Source organism: Pinus tabuliformis, chromosome 6, assembly GCF_031772625.1.
Source record: "Pinus tabuliformis cultivar Carrire ecotype Pingquan chromosome 6, CPIR1, whole genome shotgun sequence".
In the NCBI taxonomy this organism is placed as follows: domain Eukaryota; kingdom Viridiplantae; phylum Streptophyta; class Pinopsida; order Pinales; family Pinaceae; genus Pinus; species Pinus tabuliformis.
In genome coordinates this window covers 1,608,102,107-1,608,115,635 of record NC_142292.1, presented here as the reverse complement: position 1 = coordinate 1,608,115,635, position 13,529 = coordinate 1,608,102,107, and the positions used below count along the sequence as shown (strand labels likewise).

Here is a 13,529-nt window from a genome sequence, read left to right as displayed (position 1 = left end):
AACATTCAATCCACAACAAGCATTTCTTTGTCCTAGCTATATGGAAAGCTGTCCTTTTCTTCATGCTCATTACCATGCATTATTTATGCTACATGAATCATTCCTCTATCTTGCAACCTAGTAATGTGAAACTAGGATGCACAATTTTAGTAGAGATCTAGACCTATTCAATTTAACTATATGAATACCGATCTCTATTCTACAAAAATATTTTAGTTCCTATGAATAAATTGCTTCAATTTACTTCATTATTACCTAAGTTTTGTGTGCCTTCACTCTAGGAAGTTTTTCACAAATCACATATTATTCTAGTTATTTACATTGTTTTCCTTAGCATAGCAGGGAATTAAGGATCTTTACAACTTCAAGGAAATCAGTTTACTTCAAAAACTATTCTCTTACTGTTGTTTGTTTCCAATTCTATCTCTATAATTCATTGAAAAAATAAAATGGCTCCCGAGTCCTAATGCTTGCAGCTCAGCTAACAAAGATAAAGATAAAAATATCATGTTTTACATGCAAAATATAAAAAGTTAAAACAACAAAGTTATTTAACAATAAAATGGGATGCCGTTCTTCCAGCCATTTGTAATTACATGTATACATGCTTTCACACTAAGGGGACATCATCATAATACAATGCATTTAAGGAAATCATTTGAATGTGTAAATAATGAATTCAAATAAAATAAAAACAAGCATATATTACCAATAAAATTTCTCCTCTAATTATTCTATATAGCAATTTATGAGACAAACAATGCCAAGAAGTACCTGGTGTTGATGTGTTATGCGAATCATAAGCATTAGGCCAATGGCATCAAAGAAATTTGGAAGAATAGCGTTAAAATGCTCATCAATCACTGTAAATGGCCCTACAATTTTCCATGAGAAAATGAGCTAGGTGGTTAGGATAATAAAATCATTACCAAATTAAAAAAGAAAAAATAAATTGCTGATAGCTTAAATCTACTTCTAGACCATAAATGCCTTAATCCTTTTTCTCAAAACATATCAACATTCAAAATCTTTCACCAAAAAATGCAAACCTCCCAATCAAATCCCATCAAGATGGACCAAAAAATATAGAAAAATGGTAGTTAAGCAAATGAGCTTGCAATAATGGCCTTACACATTGTATCGTAGACTTGACAAAGAATGAAACAACTATAAGCTAATGAACAATGAAATTGTTAGTAATACAAGATGGATTTCAACAAATTTACTTGTGCTCAAAGATTATATTTGTGAATTCATTCTCACTCTAGATCTCTCAGACGTATAATATTAGAGCACAAATAACTTCATTGAAATCCATCCTCTATTACTGCTAGTTGACTCCATGTCCAAGAGTCGTTGGAAACACTGAGAGGGGGGCGAATTAATATTTCTCTTCAACTAGTTAAATTTTACTTTATAGAGCATTAATCAACATTACCATCAGATCATAACATGAATCCACCATTCAACGATGAATAGAATCAAAGACAGTGGACAGCAAAGATTTTTTAGGTGGAAACCCTTTCGGTAGAAAAAGCATCGAACACTTCTTAATATTTGTCTTCAGTAAATTGACATCAATAAGAAGCTCCAACTTCCAATTTTTCAGCAACCGAGGGAGGCTCTGACCCCCTGGTTTGCAGGCTCCAACCCCCTGGTTTGCAAGCTCCAACCTAAAGGATGCTCCAACACCCTATTTGCAGCTTCAATAAGAAGGATGCTCCAACGTCTAAGTTTATAGGCTCCAACCTGAAGGAAGCTCTGACTCCTTGGTTTTCCAACTTTGACTCGAAGGATGTTGCAACACCCTACACGGGCTTCAACCTAAAGGAGACCCCACTCTCCTGTCTTGCACCACCCTACCACCCTACAAAGCAAGTTGCCACTTACCTGGAAGGCTCTAACCTTCAATTCATCATAGTGGACCGTGTTTCACAAATTTCATACTGGACCCACCTGAGTTCAATACCAAAATAAATAATGTCAAAATACTCTATTGACTTTATTGATAAGGAATAATAGCATAAGATCATCAACATGAACACCAACTTCTACTCAATGATCAAATCTGCTTCAACAATAAATCTCTACACAATCTTAAGCAACCTGCTCACCATATTTTCACTATGAATCTCACTTGTAACTAAAAGATGATTTTGCAATTCGTCTTCTATCCCTTTCTATTCTTCACGGATTTAGTGGTTAACACTAGGATTATCGAACCTATGAATCAAAGGCGCTTTGATGTTCCAAACCTCTAGATACTCAATGAATAGTTCCCCCCACAATTCATTGTTGGTAGCAAATCTCGATAGACTAACTCTTGATGAAAATATTCCTAACAATTTCCTTCACACTTCTCTTCACAATAGGAGACACAAATGTTGTAACAAAAGCACAATACCCTTCTGTCATTTTTTTGGTTGTTTTTTCTTTTCTTTTTTTAAATAATACCTCCTGATAAAAATGGTCAAGGATCTGCTACTAGTGAAGAATTCCAATTATAGCTGGAGATACTCTAGCAATAGATCATCTTCATGTCCCTTCTATAGCTATAGTGTTTAATTTGTAGTGGATAATCTTCTTCAAGGGACTCTTGCACATAAATTAGCCAAAAACCATTATTCTGGTCAAAGACCTGAAAAATTACAGAGAAACTTGAAATTTTGGGTATTGCTAGAAGCCAAAAAATGTATTGATAAGGGAAACGAAATTTTGACTAAAGGTCTAGTGGCTAAAGGCAAAGATCCGACTTTGTTCTAATAGCAAATGTGACAACCAATTTGGTCACCAATTAAATATCAAAAATATTGGAACAAAATAAACAAATCCATAAGGACAATAATAATATATGAAAATGTATTAGATTGAAAATGAATAGTGTGATAAAATACAATGATGACCTCATTATAAATGCCTAGGCGGGAGTGACTTTCCACTAAGACACATGTCTTATCATTTGAAGTGTCTCTTCATTAATTATTTTTATTATTATTTATATTTATATATTTGTATTCATTATAGATTTGCACAGTTGAGATAGCTTGCTCAAAGGATGATTGACCTCAGATGGTTATTAACTTAGTTTTTCACTTAGTTGTTGGAGTTCTTAGTTTTTCACTTAGTTGTTGAGGTTCTTGTCGAAGGGAGTGGTAGCTACAGAAGGTCTTCTGCATAGGCTTGGTATCGTAACATGTGGAAGACATTATTTGCCTCTTATAGGTGCTTGCTTGGTGGAGTAAGTGATTTATGTCTTCTTTCCTAAGTCTAACTGACGAAAAGTACAATAATTAATGTAAACTAATTATTTTGGACTACTAAGTTATTTTCTAAGGATAGATGATTTAATTATTTAAGTCACTTAGAAATAATCTCAACTATTAATCTCCAAGATGGTTCTAAAAGGGAGATTGGGGTTAGGGATTTGGACTCCATGAAGATTATAAAGGGAGCTTAGCAAGGAGGTGAAGACACAAGTTGTGTGAGCGAATCATCATTCAAAGAAAGTGATTTTCTCTAAGTGTGAGTGGCTTTGTGGACCAGGAGCGCAGAGAAGGAGTAGGAGGAGATTGCAGATCCGAGTTGTCCAAGGGAGATTGATCTTATCTGGAGGAGGTCAAGTTGCTAGAGAGTTGAGGTGATCACAAACAACAAATAAGAACAAAGGAAGAAAGGAAATTACAGGTAATCAGTGCCATGGAGGTTAACTGTTGAGATTTCTAACTTCTAAGTATTACCCGTTAGAAATGTTATCTGTATTCTCTGGTTTATTTCGCCTACATGTTTAATTACTAACAAGTTATTTAACCATATAAACACTGAAATAAACACAATACAGTCTCAACCATCTACAGATCAACAGCTGAAAGAAATAGACAAACACATAAGGGGCACCCAACTTGGCAAAACCGGTGCAGCAATTCTGAGGGTTATATCATTATGCAGTCTTTCTGAGTACAACTGGGTGCCAAATTGGCTCACTCGACAGAGAAAATAATCTGGAAGTAATACCTCTCTCTTCGGAAGCAAATATTCTGAAATTCTGCCCCACGAAACCCTCTCCAGCACAATCTGAAGCTCAGTGTCAGGCCTCCTGGCCTCTACATCAGCCTGAAACCCTCTGTGTCAGCTCTCTGAGGCTCTACGCAACCTCTATGGCCCTCTGCATCACTCTTGCAGCCTTTGCGTGGATGACACTGGCCCTTCTAGCCTCTACGCAATCTCTTCTACCTCTATGTGGCTCCCTCTAGCTCAGTGTCTGCCTCTCTACCTCTACGCTGGTCTTCCAGCACTATCTCTGCCTCTCTTCCTCGTACTCACTACCCCTCGCTGCAAACTAATCACTAATTCAATTTCTCTTAGCAAACCCGCTCTAGAAAATCGAATGACTAATCACTCTGGTGTGTCTCCAACTGACCCTCAAGCCTCCTCTTATACTTTTTTTGTCGAGTCTTTAACAACCGAGATTACATCTCTAATCAACGACTAAGATTAGGCTTGGCTTGATCCATGTGATTTAGAACCTTCTAACCCAGTTTTATATTAATACCCATTAATATTTTATTTTTCCTAAGTTTAGACCTAGGAACTCCACTAAAAATATTAATTAATTTAATATCTCCTTCATCGGGCAAAATTTCCCCAAACCATTTCTGGGTCTTGGAGATCTCATGCGCGTTAGCCTCTCCACCAATTTTCATGGCTAGAGCACATTCGATGCTACCCCAAATCAACACTCCCTCTTAGCAAGGACTGTGCTCTAGCAATACTCCACCACTGAGCATCACCCTGATTATACTGCATCAGTACCTATGCTGATGCTTAGCCTCCCTGCCCAACATCCTTTGAACTGCTGCATCCTATACTGTTGCCCATGGCTCTGCCACTGCCACTGCTACATTTGTACAACAAATCCCTCTCCATTCGTGTTGTTGTTGGTCCTTTCTCCCAACACTACATCTGCACTGCAGTTCTCTCTCATCATGTTGCATCGTGCTACTGCTACTACTACTGCACTGCAACTCAGTTACTGAGAAGTAAGTAACTGATCTACCCAACCACTGACATCCTTGTCAGGCTAGAAACACTCTCAATGTTGAAGTTCTCTCTGTCGCTATCATGTGCTCCCTCTGCGCTGCTGCAACAACTCCTTTCCTCTCACACCGTTGCAAACCTCTCTATACCATCCTGCACTGTTACAACCTCCTTTGTGCCTGTCGCACTGCTGCAAGCCTCTCTGCGTTGCTAGGGACTTTTGCACTTCTAGCACTCTTTGCCGCTTCATCCGCATTCGTTTCTACTGACATCTGCCATCCTGCTACTCTCACTTCGAGGCTCCCATAGCCAAGTATAATCCAAGAGTTTAGGTACCTCAAGGATCCTGCCCCTCATCACCTGTAGTCTTCCTGATTATAGCTCGATGTCTCCCCACCTCTTCTCTAGAGGTACATGAGCACTCATGGCACAATCATCATCCTCCTCTACCTCCTTTTCCACCTTCGCCGGCGCTACCTTGGAGTCAAACACCTCTCCCTTATTCCTCTTCCTCGGACACTGGTTTGCATAATGCCCCAGTTCCCCACAGTTGAAGCACTTTATCTTGGAGAGGTCCTTTTTCTTCCTCTTCCCATGTTCTCCCGCAGATGTCAGAGTTGCATCCTCTTCCTCCTTCTTGACCCGGGCTCCTTTGCTGCTACTTCCCGTCTTGTTCATTCGTCTAATCCAATGATGCAGGAAGCATCCCCCCCCCCGTTCTAAGGCACGAAGCGCGTCCCGTGCAGATGCATCCAGGAAGCGTCCCCGGAAGCGCGCTTCCGCCTGTTTTGGACGCTTCCTAGAAATTTCTGAAGCTTTCCTCCGAAGCGCACTTCGTACGGCGCTTCGGCCGTACGAAGCATGGTGCTTTGGAGGGCGAAGCGTACGCTTCCCGTATGCTTCCGAAAAAGCGCCGCACAAAAGGGAAGAAATGCGATTTTTTTTTTTTTTTTTTCGCTGACTTGGCATAAAGGCGGTGGGTCCACCTTGGGTTAGGGTGAGGTTAGGGTGAGGAATGAAGGGAATAAAGCCCCCATTCATTCCTCATTTGCTCATTTTGAGTTTATGAGAGTTGGAGAAGAGAAGAGATGGGAGGAGAGGAGAAGAGAAGAGAGGAAAGGAGAGGAGAAGAGAGGAGAGCTTGGAGGAGTGAAGGAGGAGGAGCTAGGAGAAGGAGGAGGAGCTTGGAGCAAGAGCTTGGAGGACTTCATCTACAAGAGCTAAAGAGGTAAGTTCAAAGTTTCAAACCCTAAACTCCCTTATTTTTTTGACATTTTTTTTGTATTTTTCTCCTCCCTCTCCTACTCTTTCCTATCGTTTCTACTTGCTCCTTTACTTGCAGGTTGTCCACCACCTATATCCATATTCCAAGATGGTGTTCTTTTGGCTTCTATGTATCATTCCACTCTTGGTTTTAATGATGGCAAGGGGGAGTAGGAATAGAAGGGAAGAAGCACAAGAGGACAGTGGTCCCAATATGAGTGACCCAATGTATGATGAGGAGGAAGGGTTTGAAGAGGAAGGGGATGAACCTGAAGGGGAAACTGAAACACTAGATGGGAAAGCTGCATTAACACCCTTGTGGAACTATGTGACCAAACTTGATGGGGGAAAGGGTGGTGGAACTTACAAATTTGTGTGCCCTCATGGTTGTCATGGAGGAAAACCATATTGTGGTTCATATACCCGTGTGAGGAGGCATCTTTGTGGGGTGCTAGACAGTGATGATAAAAAGGGTCCTGTGGGAGTACAAATTTGCCCAAACATTTCATCTGAACAAAGAAGAAAATACATCCAAATAGAGGACGCTGCACAACAAAAAAACAAGAAACAAAAAACTCATTCTGAATCAAGTGCAACCTCTAAATTTGGTAGCTCGTCTCCTCATGATACTTCTGCAAGCTCTGGAGGTAGAAGAACAATAGGGGATTTCCTTAATGTTGCTGGGAGGGATGATGTGGATGGAAAGATAGTCCGTTTTCTTTGTTCTTGTGGTGTATCATTCAATGTGCTTCGCTCTCCCTATTGGCATGAAATGGTAAAAGCCATCAATGAAGCCCCAAAAGGATACAAGGCCCCCAACTATGAAAAAGCTAGAACAGTGTTATTAGAAAGAGAAAAAGCTAAGGTTCAAAGAGCTTTGACACATTTTACAAATGAGTGGGTAGATTCTGGGGTATCCATTGTATTAGATGGGTGGACAAATATTAGAAACCAACATTTGATAAATGTTCTTGGTGTTTCTTCTAGTGGTGCAATATTTATTACATGTCATGACTCCTCCTCCATCAGTGCATCTGCACAAAACATTGCAGATCTCCTATTGCAATCAATCAAAGATGTTGGTCTGAATAATGTGGTTCAAGTGACCACAGATAATGCAGCAAATTGTAAGGCAGCAAGAAAAATTATTGAGCGTATTCATCCACACATCTTTTGGTCTGGGTGCCTGGTTCACACATTGAACCTTTTGATGCATGATATTGTGAAGCACAAAGAATGAGGGTGGATTACTGAGCTTTACAGGAGAGGGAAGCAACTCATTAAATTCATCATACAGCATACAAGGGTAAACTACTTCTATGGCACTTACTCCAAGTTGCAGTTGCTTAAGCTTGCAAAGACAAGATTTGCCAATTATTACCTCACCTTTAGGCGACTAGTGAAGGTGAGACAAGCTTTAACTAATCTGTTGTGTGCTGAATCATGGAATGAAATTAACACTGACAGAGATGATGCTAATGCAGTCAAGGACACTGTTCTTGACAGTTACTTTTGGCCACAGGTTAAATATGTTTTGCAATTCACCAAACCAATTTATTACATGATAAAGTTTGGAGATTCAGATCGACCAGTAATTGGGGAGGTGTATGAGCAAATGGATAGCATGTCGGGGCAAATTAAAGACATTGTTGAGCCTAGAGATATCACCTTGTACAATTATATTCGTGCAGAGGTGGAAAACCGATGGGAAATGCTAAATGTTCCATTGCATGCATTAGCATATGTTTTGACACCTAAATACTATCATCCATCATGGCTTTCAACACTAGCACCTGGGGGGAAGCAGGAGAAAACACACCAAGATCAAGAGGTTCACAAAAAATATATGGTTGCATTGAGTAAATTAATCCCCGATGAGGAGGTTGCATTGGTACGGAGACAGTTGAGCAACTATACGCTTAACACTGGTCCATTTGGGAGCATGCATGCAATTAGAGATCGAGAGACTTTTTCTTCTCTTGAGTGGTGGAACATGCATGGAGGGGCTACTCCACTTCTACAGACTTTGGCATTGCAGGTGCTATCATAGATGGTAAACACTTCTTCTGCAAAGAGGTGTTGGAGCTCTTATTCTTCCATCCACGGTGTTAAAAGGAACAGGTTGAGTTTAGACCGGGCAGAGAGCTTGGTTTATGTTCATAACAACTTGCGATTGTTGTCCCATTACTGTGAAGATGCAAAGTCTAATAAAGACCTGTTGATTTGGGACAAGAATCCAAAGGAGCCCAATTTGGAGGATGGAGTGTTGTGATTAGAGCAATTAGAGGATGCTTTTATTAGGTATGTCTATTGTGGTATGAATTTTCTTTATAAAGCATTTCTCTAATTCATGTTTTTAATTTTTTTGTTAACTAGTGTTTTTTTTTTTTTGCATGAATTTTTTGAGCGATTCCAGGATGATGATGATCGTGTTAATATGCCACCCCCACCCCCATCTGGTCCCTTGGTTCCTAGGTTCCATGGTTCAACACCAACAACAGGGGGTTCTTCTTCATCAGTTACAGTGCCACTACCACAACTTCCACGGGCACCATCTTCTTCATTGCCACCACCTGGAGGTCCGCCACCACGTGGAGGCTAGCCGCCACGTTCTCTTCATGGTGGAAGGAGGAGAGATTAGTAGATATATTCACAACTTACTACTTTTGTCATAGATTACTCATTAGACTTGTAGGCTTGTGAAATTGAATTTTGAACCTTTTTTGTCTTCGCGGTGACCAAGTGACATATTTTGTAAACATTATTATTTGAATTTTGGACATGACAAATGTTGATAGTTGCTCACTTGCTAGATAAATCATAATATGCTCTATGTTTTATGTTTTATAATATGCTTAAATGTTTTATGTTTTATAATATGCTTAAAAATTTGATGTATGTTTGTAATCCCTAGAATATAGATGGTCGATGTACATATACTAGTAACTACAATGGAATCATAGATGCCATATCTATCTTGATTTATGCAAAAATATGCATGTTTTCATGTCTTCTACAACTAATTTGGTATTTGGGATGCTTGTTTTGAGTATAAATGCAAAATATATATATATAGCAGACGCTTTGCTTCCTAGATTTTTGGAAAATGACGCTTCCGCGTCCCCACTTCCAAAAAACGTCCCCGCTTCGTGCAACATTGGTCTGATCTCTTCTTGGGAAAGAGCTGCCCACAATTCTTCCCATCCTGGAAGATTTGCTCTGCCCAAAATGCTTTGGACGAATGTCTCCCACTCCTCGCAAACTACGTTTAGGGCGATCCTCACCATCAACTCCTAATCCAGCGTAGCCCCTATAGAAGTCAGTTGGTCCCGGATCTCCTACAACCTGCTGAGGAAGTGATCTATCTGCTCCCCCTTCTGTATCTTCCTCTGCACAGAAGTGCCTTGATATAATGTCTTCGAGGGATCCCACGTTTACTTTGTCGTCTCCTTCTCGGCAATATGCTGAACCACAAGATCCTTGACCCCATCAAGGATTATGCATTTCGCCTTAGCCATCGCATCCTCGTACTTTTCATTATCAGCCAGGTCGACATGGATAGCCACGGTTCTCAAGGCGAAGGCCTTGACGCGATGTCTATCCAAAACGGACACGATCTTGGCCTTCCAAATCACAAAGTTGGATGCCATGTCCAGCCTATCCTGATCCCTCAGTCCGTTCATGGCCATCTTTCTGCGCTTTCTTTCGACTCCTCTGAGTCTCTACTTCCCTCTGGAAGTTCTCTCTTCGACTCCCTCTTAGTCACTACTTTCCCCCTGGAAGTTCTCTGTTAGACTCCCTTTGAATCTCGATTTCCCTCCTGGAAATCCGTCTGCCAACCGTCGAATCGCACCTCTCCGATCTCCTATGCACCTGCAACACTGATCTAGATTCCTTGGCAAGAAATCCGCCTAGGTAGCGACTGCCTCTACCTTGGTTTTGCCCTGTTAGGTACTGCTCTATCTCGGCAACAACAGCACCCTACCAACTTCACTCCCCGCAATCTGCCCACAACTTCCTATGCCTCAACAATTGAAGGACTGAGCCTCTAGACTCTGCGTAATCCTAGCACTGGCTGAATTGCTCCTCTAGCCAACTGCGTCAACCCTCCTGGTCTCTGTGTGGCTCTTCGTGAGCCTCTTCTGCCCTCCTCAGCCTCTGTACTAGCCTTTCTCTAGCTCGAACTGATGACACAGTCCCTTTGTGTCAACTTTTCTCTGCTGCTTTAAGCCTAGGAACAGCTTCGGCTGGCTCATCCCTTCCAGGGCAAGAGCTTGTTAGAGAGCCAGCATCCATGCTAGTTTTAGATCGAGCAGCAATGATAGATCGAGATTGACCGGAAAAGGCAGGAGTTTCATTTAGTAGCGAGGCTTATGCAGTACCAGGGGCGAGAGGAGCAGAGCCTATTGGTTGGAGAGCCATAGCCCGCCCTGTTTTCCCGTTTCATATCCTATAGTGGCATATCCAAATACAGATGCAGAGGTAACAGAAGCAAAGGTAGCATACGAGCCAAGAGCTTCACGTCACTCGGGACAGTTGTTTCTGCTGCAAATTCTTCGATTCAACTGGAGCCTTCAGCTCTCCTGTGATCTGTAACGCTCTGATACCATATTGAAATTTCTAAGTATTACCTGTTAGAAATTTTATCTGTATTCTCTGGTTTATTTCGCCTACCTGTTTAATTACTAACAAGTTATTTAACCATATAAACACAGAAATAAACACAATAAAGTCTCAACCATCTACAGATCAACAGCTAAAAAAAATAAACAAACACACAAGGGACACCGTTATTTTTGGACAATCATCCCAGAAAACCCAAACTTAGGAAAATCGGTGCAGCAATTCTGAGGGTTATATTATTATGTAGTCTTTCTGAGTACAACTAGGTGCCAAACTGGCTCACCCGACAGAGAAAATAATTTGGCAGTAATACCTCTCTCTTCGGAAGCAGATATTCTGAAAGTTTTCCCCACGAAACCCTCTCTAGCACAATTTGAAGCTCAGTGTCAACCCTCCTGGCCTCTGCGTCAGCCCAAAACCCTCTGTGTCAGCCCTTTGAGGCTCTACGCAGCCTCTATGGCCTTCTGCGTCACTCCTGCAGCCTCTACGTGGATGATGCGGGCCCTTTTGGCCTCTACGCAGTCCCTTCTGCCTCTGCGTGGCTCCCTCTACCTCAGTGTCTGCCTCTCTGCCACTGCGCTGGTCTTCTAGCACTATCTCTGCTTCTCTGCCTCGTACTCACTGCCCCTCGCTCCAAACTGATCACTAATTCAATTTCTCTTAGCAAACCTCGCTCTAGAAAATCGAATGACTGATCACTTTGGTGTGTCTCCAACTAACTCTCAAGCCTTCTCTTATACTTTTTATGTTGAGTCTTCAACGATCGAGATTACATCTCTAATCAGCTGCTAAGATTAGATTTGGCTTGATCCATGTCATTTAGAACCTTCTAACCCAGTTTTATATTAATACCCATTAATATTTTATTTTTCCTAAGTTTAGACTTAGGAACTCCATTAAAAATATTAATTATTTTAATATCTCCTTCACCGTGCAGAATTTCCCTAAACCATTTCTGGGTCTTGGAGATCTCATGTGCTTTAGCCTCTCCACCAATTTTCATGGCTAGAGCACATCGATGCTACCCCAAATCAACATTAACTACTCTAACAAGATAAAGACCATGGAGCGCAATCAAACACAGGAAATCAAAGCCTTGGAAGCTAAGTATTTCACTCTTCAAGACAAATTTGTGAAAACAAAAATCGATCGCAGGTGCAGGTGCAGGTGCAGGAATTTCAGCTTAGATCAGATGATGAGAGAAACAAAGAAATTTCAACAAATCATAAGCCTCCCAGTCCGCCAGAACGATTCTCATCTCACTGCAAAGAGGTCCCTTGTTCCATTGAAAATAGGTTGACTGAAAATGCCATGATTGGAAAAGAAATTAAAAAAGATCAAACTTATGTATCACCTTTGGCAAAGTATATTCAATATAAGGTTGGGCATACTTCAGGCTCATTAGATTTTTCGCCCGAACACAGTCAAGATCAAGACAAGAAATCTACTGGGGTCTCGCTATTGACATCACAACCCACTAGGAACAAAAGTAAAAGGCAAAGGAAGAGAAGGAAGAGGTTTGATGCATCTGATGGTCGAGAGAAGTTGGATATTTGGATAAGACATAGTCCCACGATACGCAGGATCAGGCATGGCACATCAGAGAAGCACCTTCAGACCTGCCAAAGAGCGGACAAATGCTCAGTATGCACTATGTTGAAAACGTCTGATGCCATGGGGCATCTTTTGCATAGTATCTCTAACCCTACTCCTTTTCATTTATGTCATTAGCTAGTTTTGTTTCATTCATTTATATTGTCTTTCATATTTTAGTTTTGTTAGAGCAGATTTTTCTATTCCAGCGAGACTTATTATATATGCATCATGATTTCGATTTTGAATGGATGTCTATTTGATGGACTTATGTTTTCTTGGATGCAGGATTATGGGATTCTCATGTTACTTCACGAAAGCAACGTGTCCCCATATGGAGCCACATGTTGCACTCAAATTGTCAAAGATCCACGGAAGCGAAAGCACCAATTTTTCAACCGGATCGGATCACCTATCAGCAGTCCATGTGTCATGGACACCCTATTCTACAATTTATATGATGTAAATGATCCTAGTAAGACCTTGAGTATATGTAACAACCTAGGTAAGCCTACGATTTTGGTGACGAATTTCATCCTAGGAGGTTTTTTAACCTCGTTGATTACCTGTGTTTCTAGACACGGGTAATCAAAAGAGTTTTTTTTCCTTCAGCGTAAACCCCATACCGAGGGGGAAATTTACTGTCGGAATCTTAGGTGAGTTCTAGTGTTTTTAGTCAAATATGATGTAAAAGTGATTTGAGAATAATTTAAGCTAGTTGGCTTAATTATTTTATTACAAATCACTTGGTCTACTAGATCGTATTGTGTCACGGAGTCACAGATGGGTTATGTGCCCTGAGGGTCTAAGCCAAATGTGTATTCCCCCTTTGAGGGTTGAAAATGTAAAATCTTTTGTATTAGAGGGTGGAAAAATAATTAAATCCCCTCGTGTAAATTAATCAATTTTTCTGTCAAAATAAAATTAAATCCTAAGCCAGAAAATTAATTAATAGAGTCCAAATTAAATTTTCTATTGAATTTCTTGCTCGTAGATTCTTCTTGGCCTAGGAAAGC

At 40.7% G+C, this 13,529-nt stretch overlaps 1 protein-coding gene across 1 annotated transcript in view; it reads right to left on the bottom strand.

The window, feature by feature from the left end:
* LOC149265032 (vacuolar protein sorting-associated protein 52 A-like) overlaps positions 1-13,529 on the bottom strand; it is a 296,453-nt gene that overhangs the window by 86,017 nt on the left and 196,907 nt on the right. Inside the window, exon 15 of the mRNA XM_089429097.1 lies at positions 775-875. Coding sequence (XP_089285223.1) covers positions 775-875 — 101 coding nt within the window. The remainder of the gene's footprint in view (positions 1-774; positions 876-13,529) is intronic.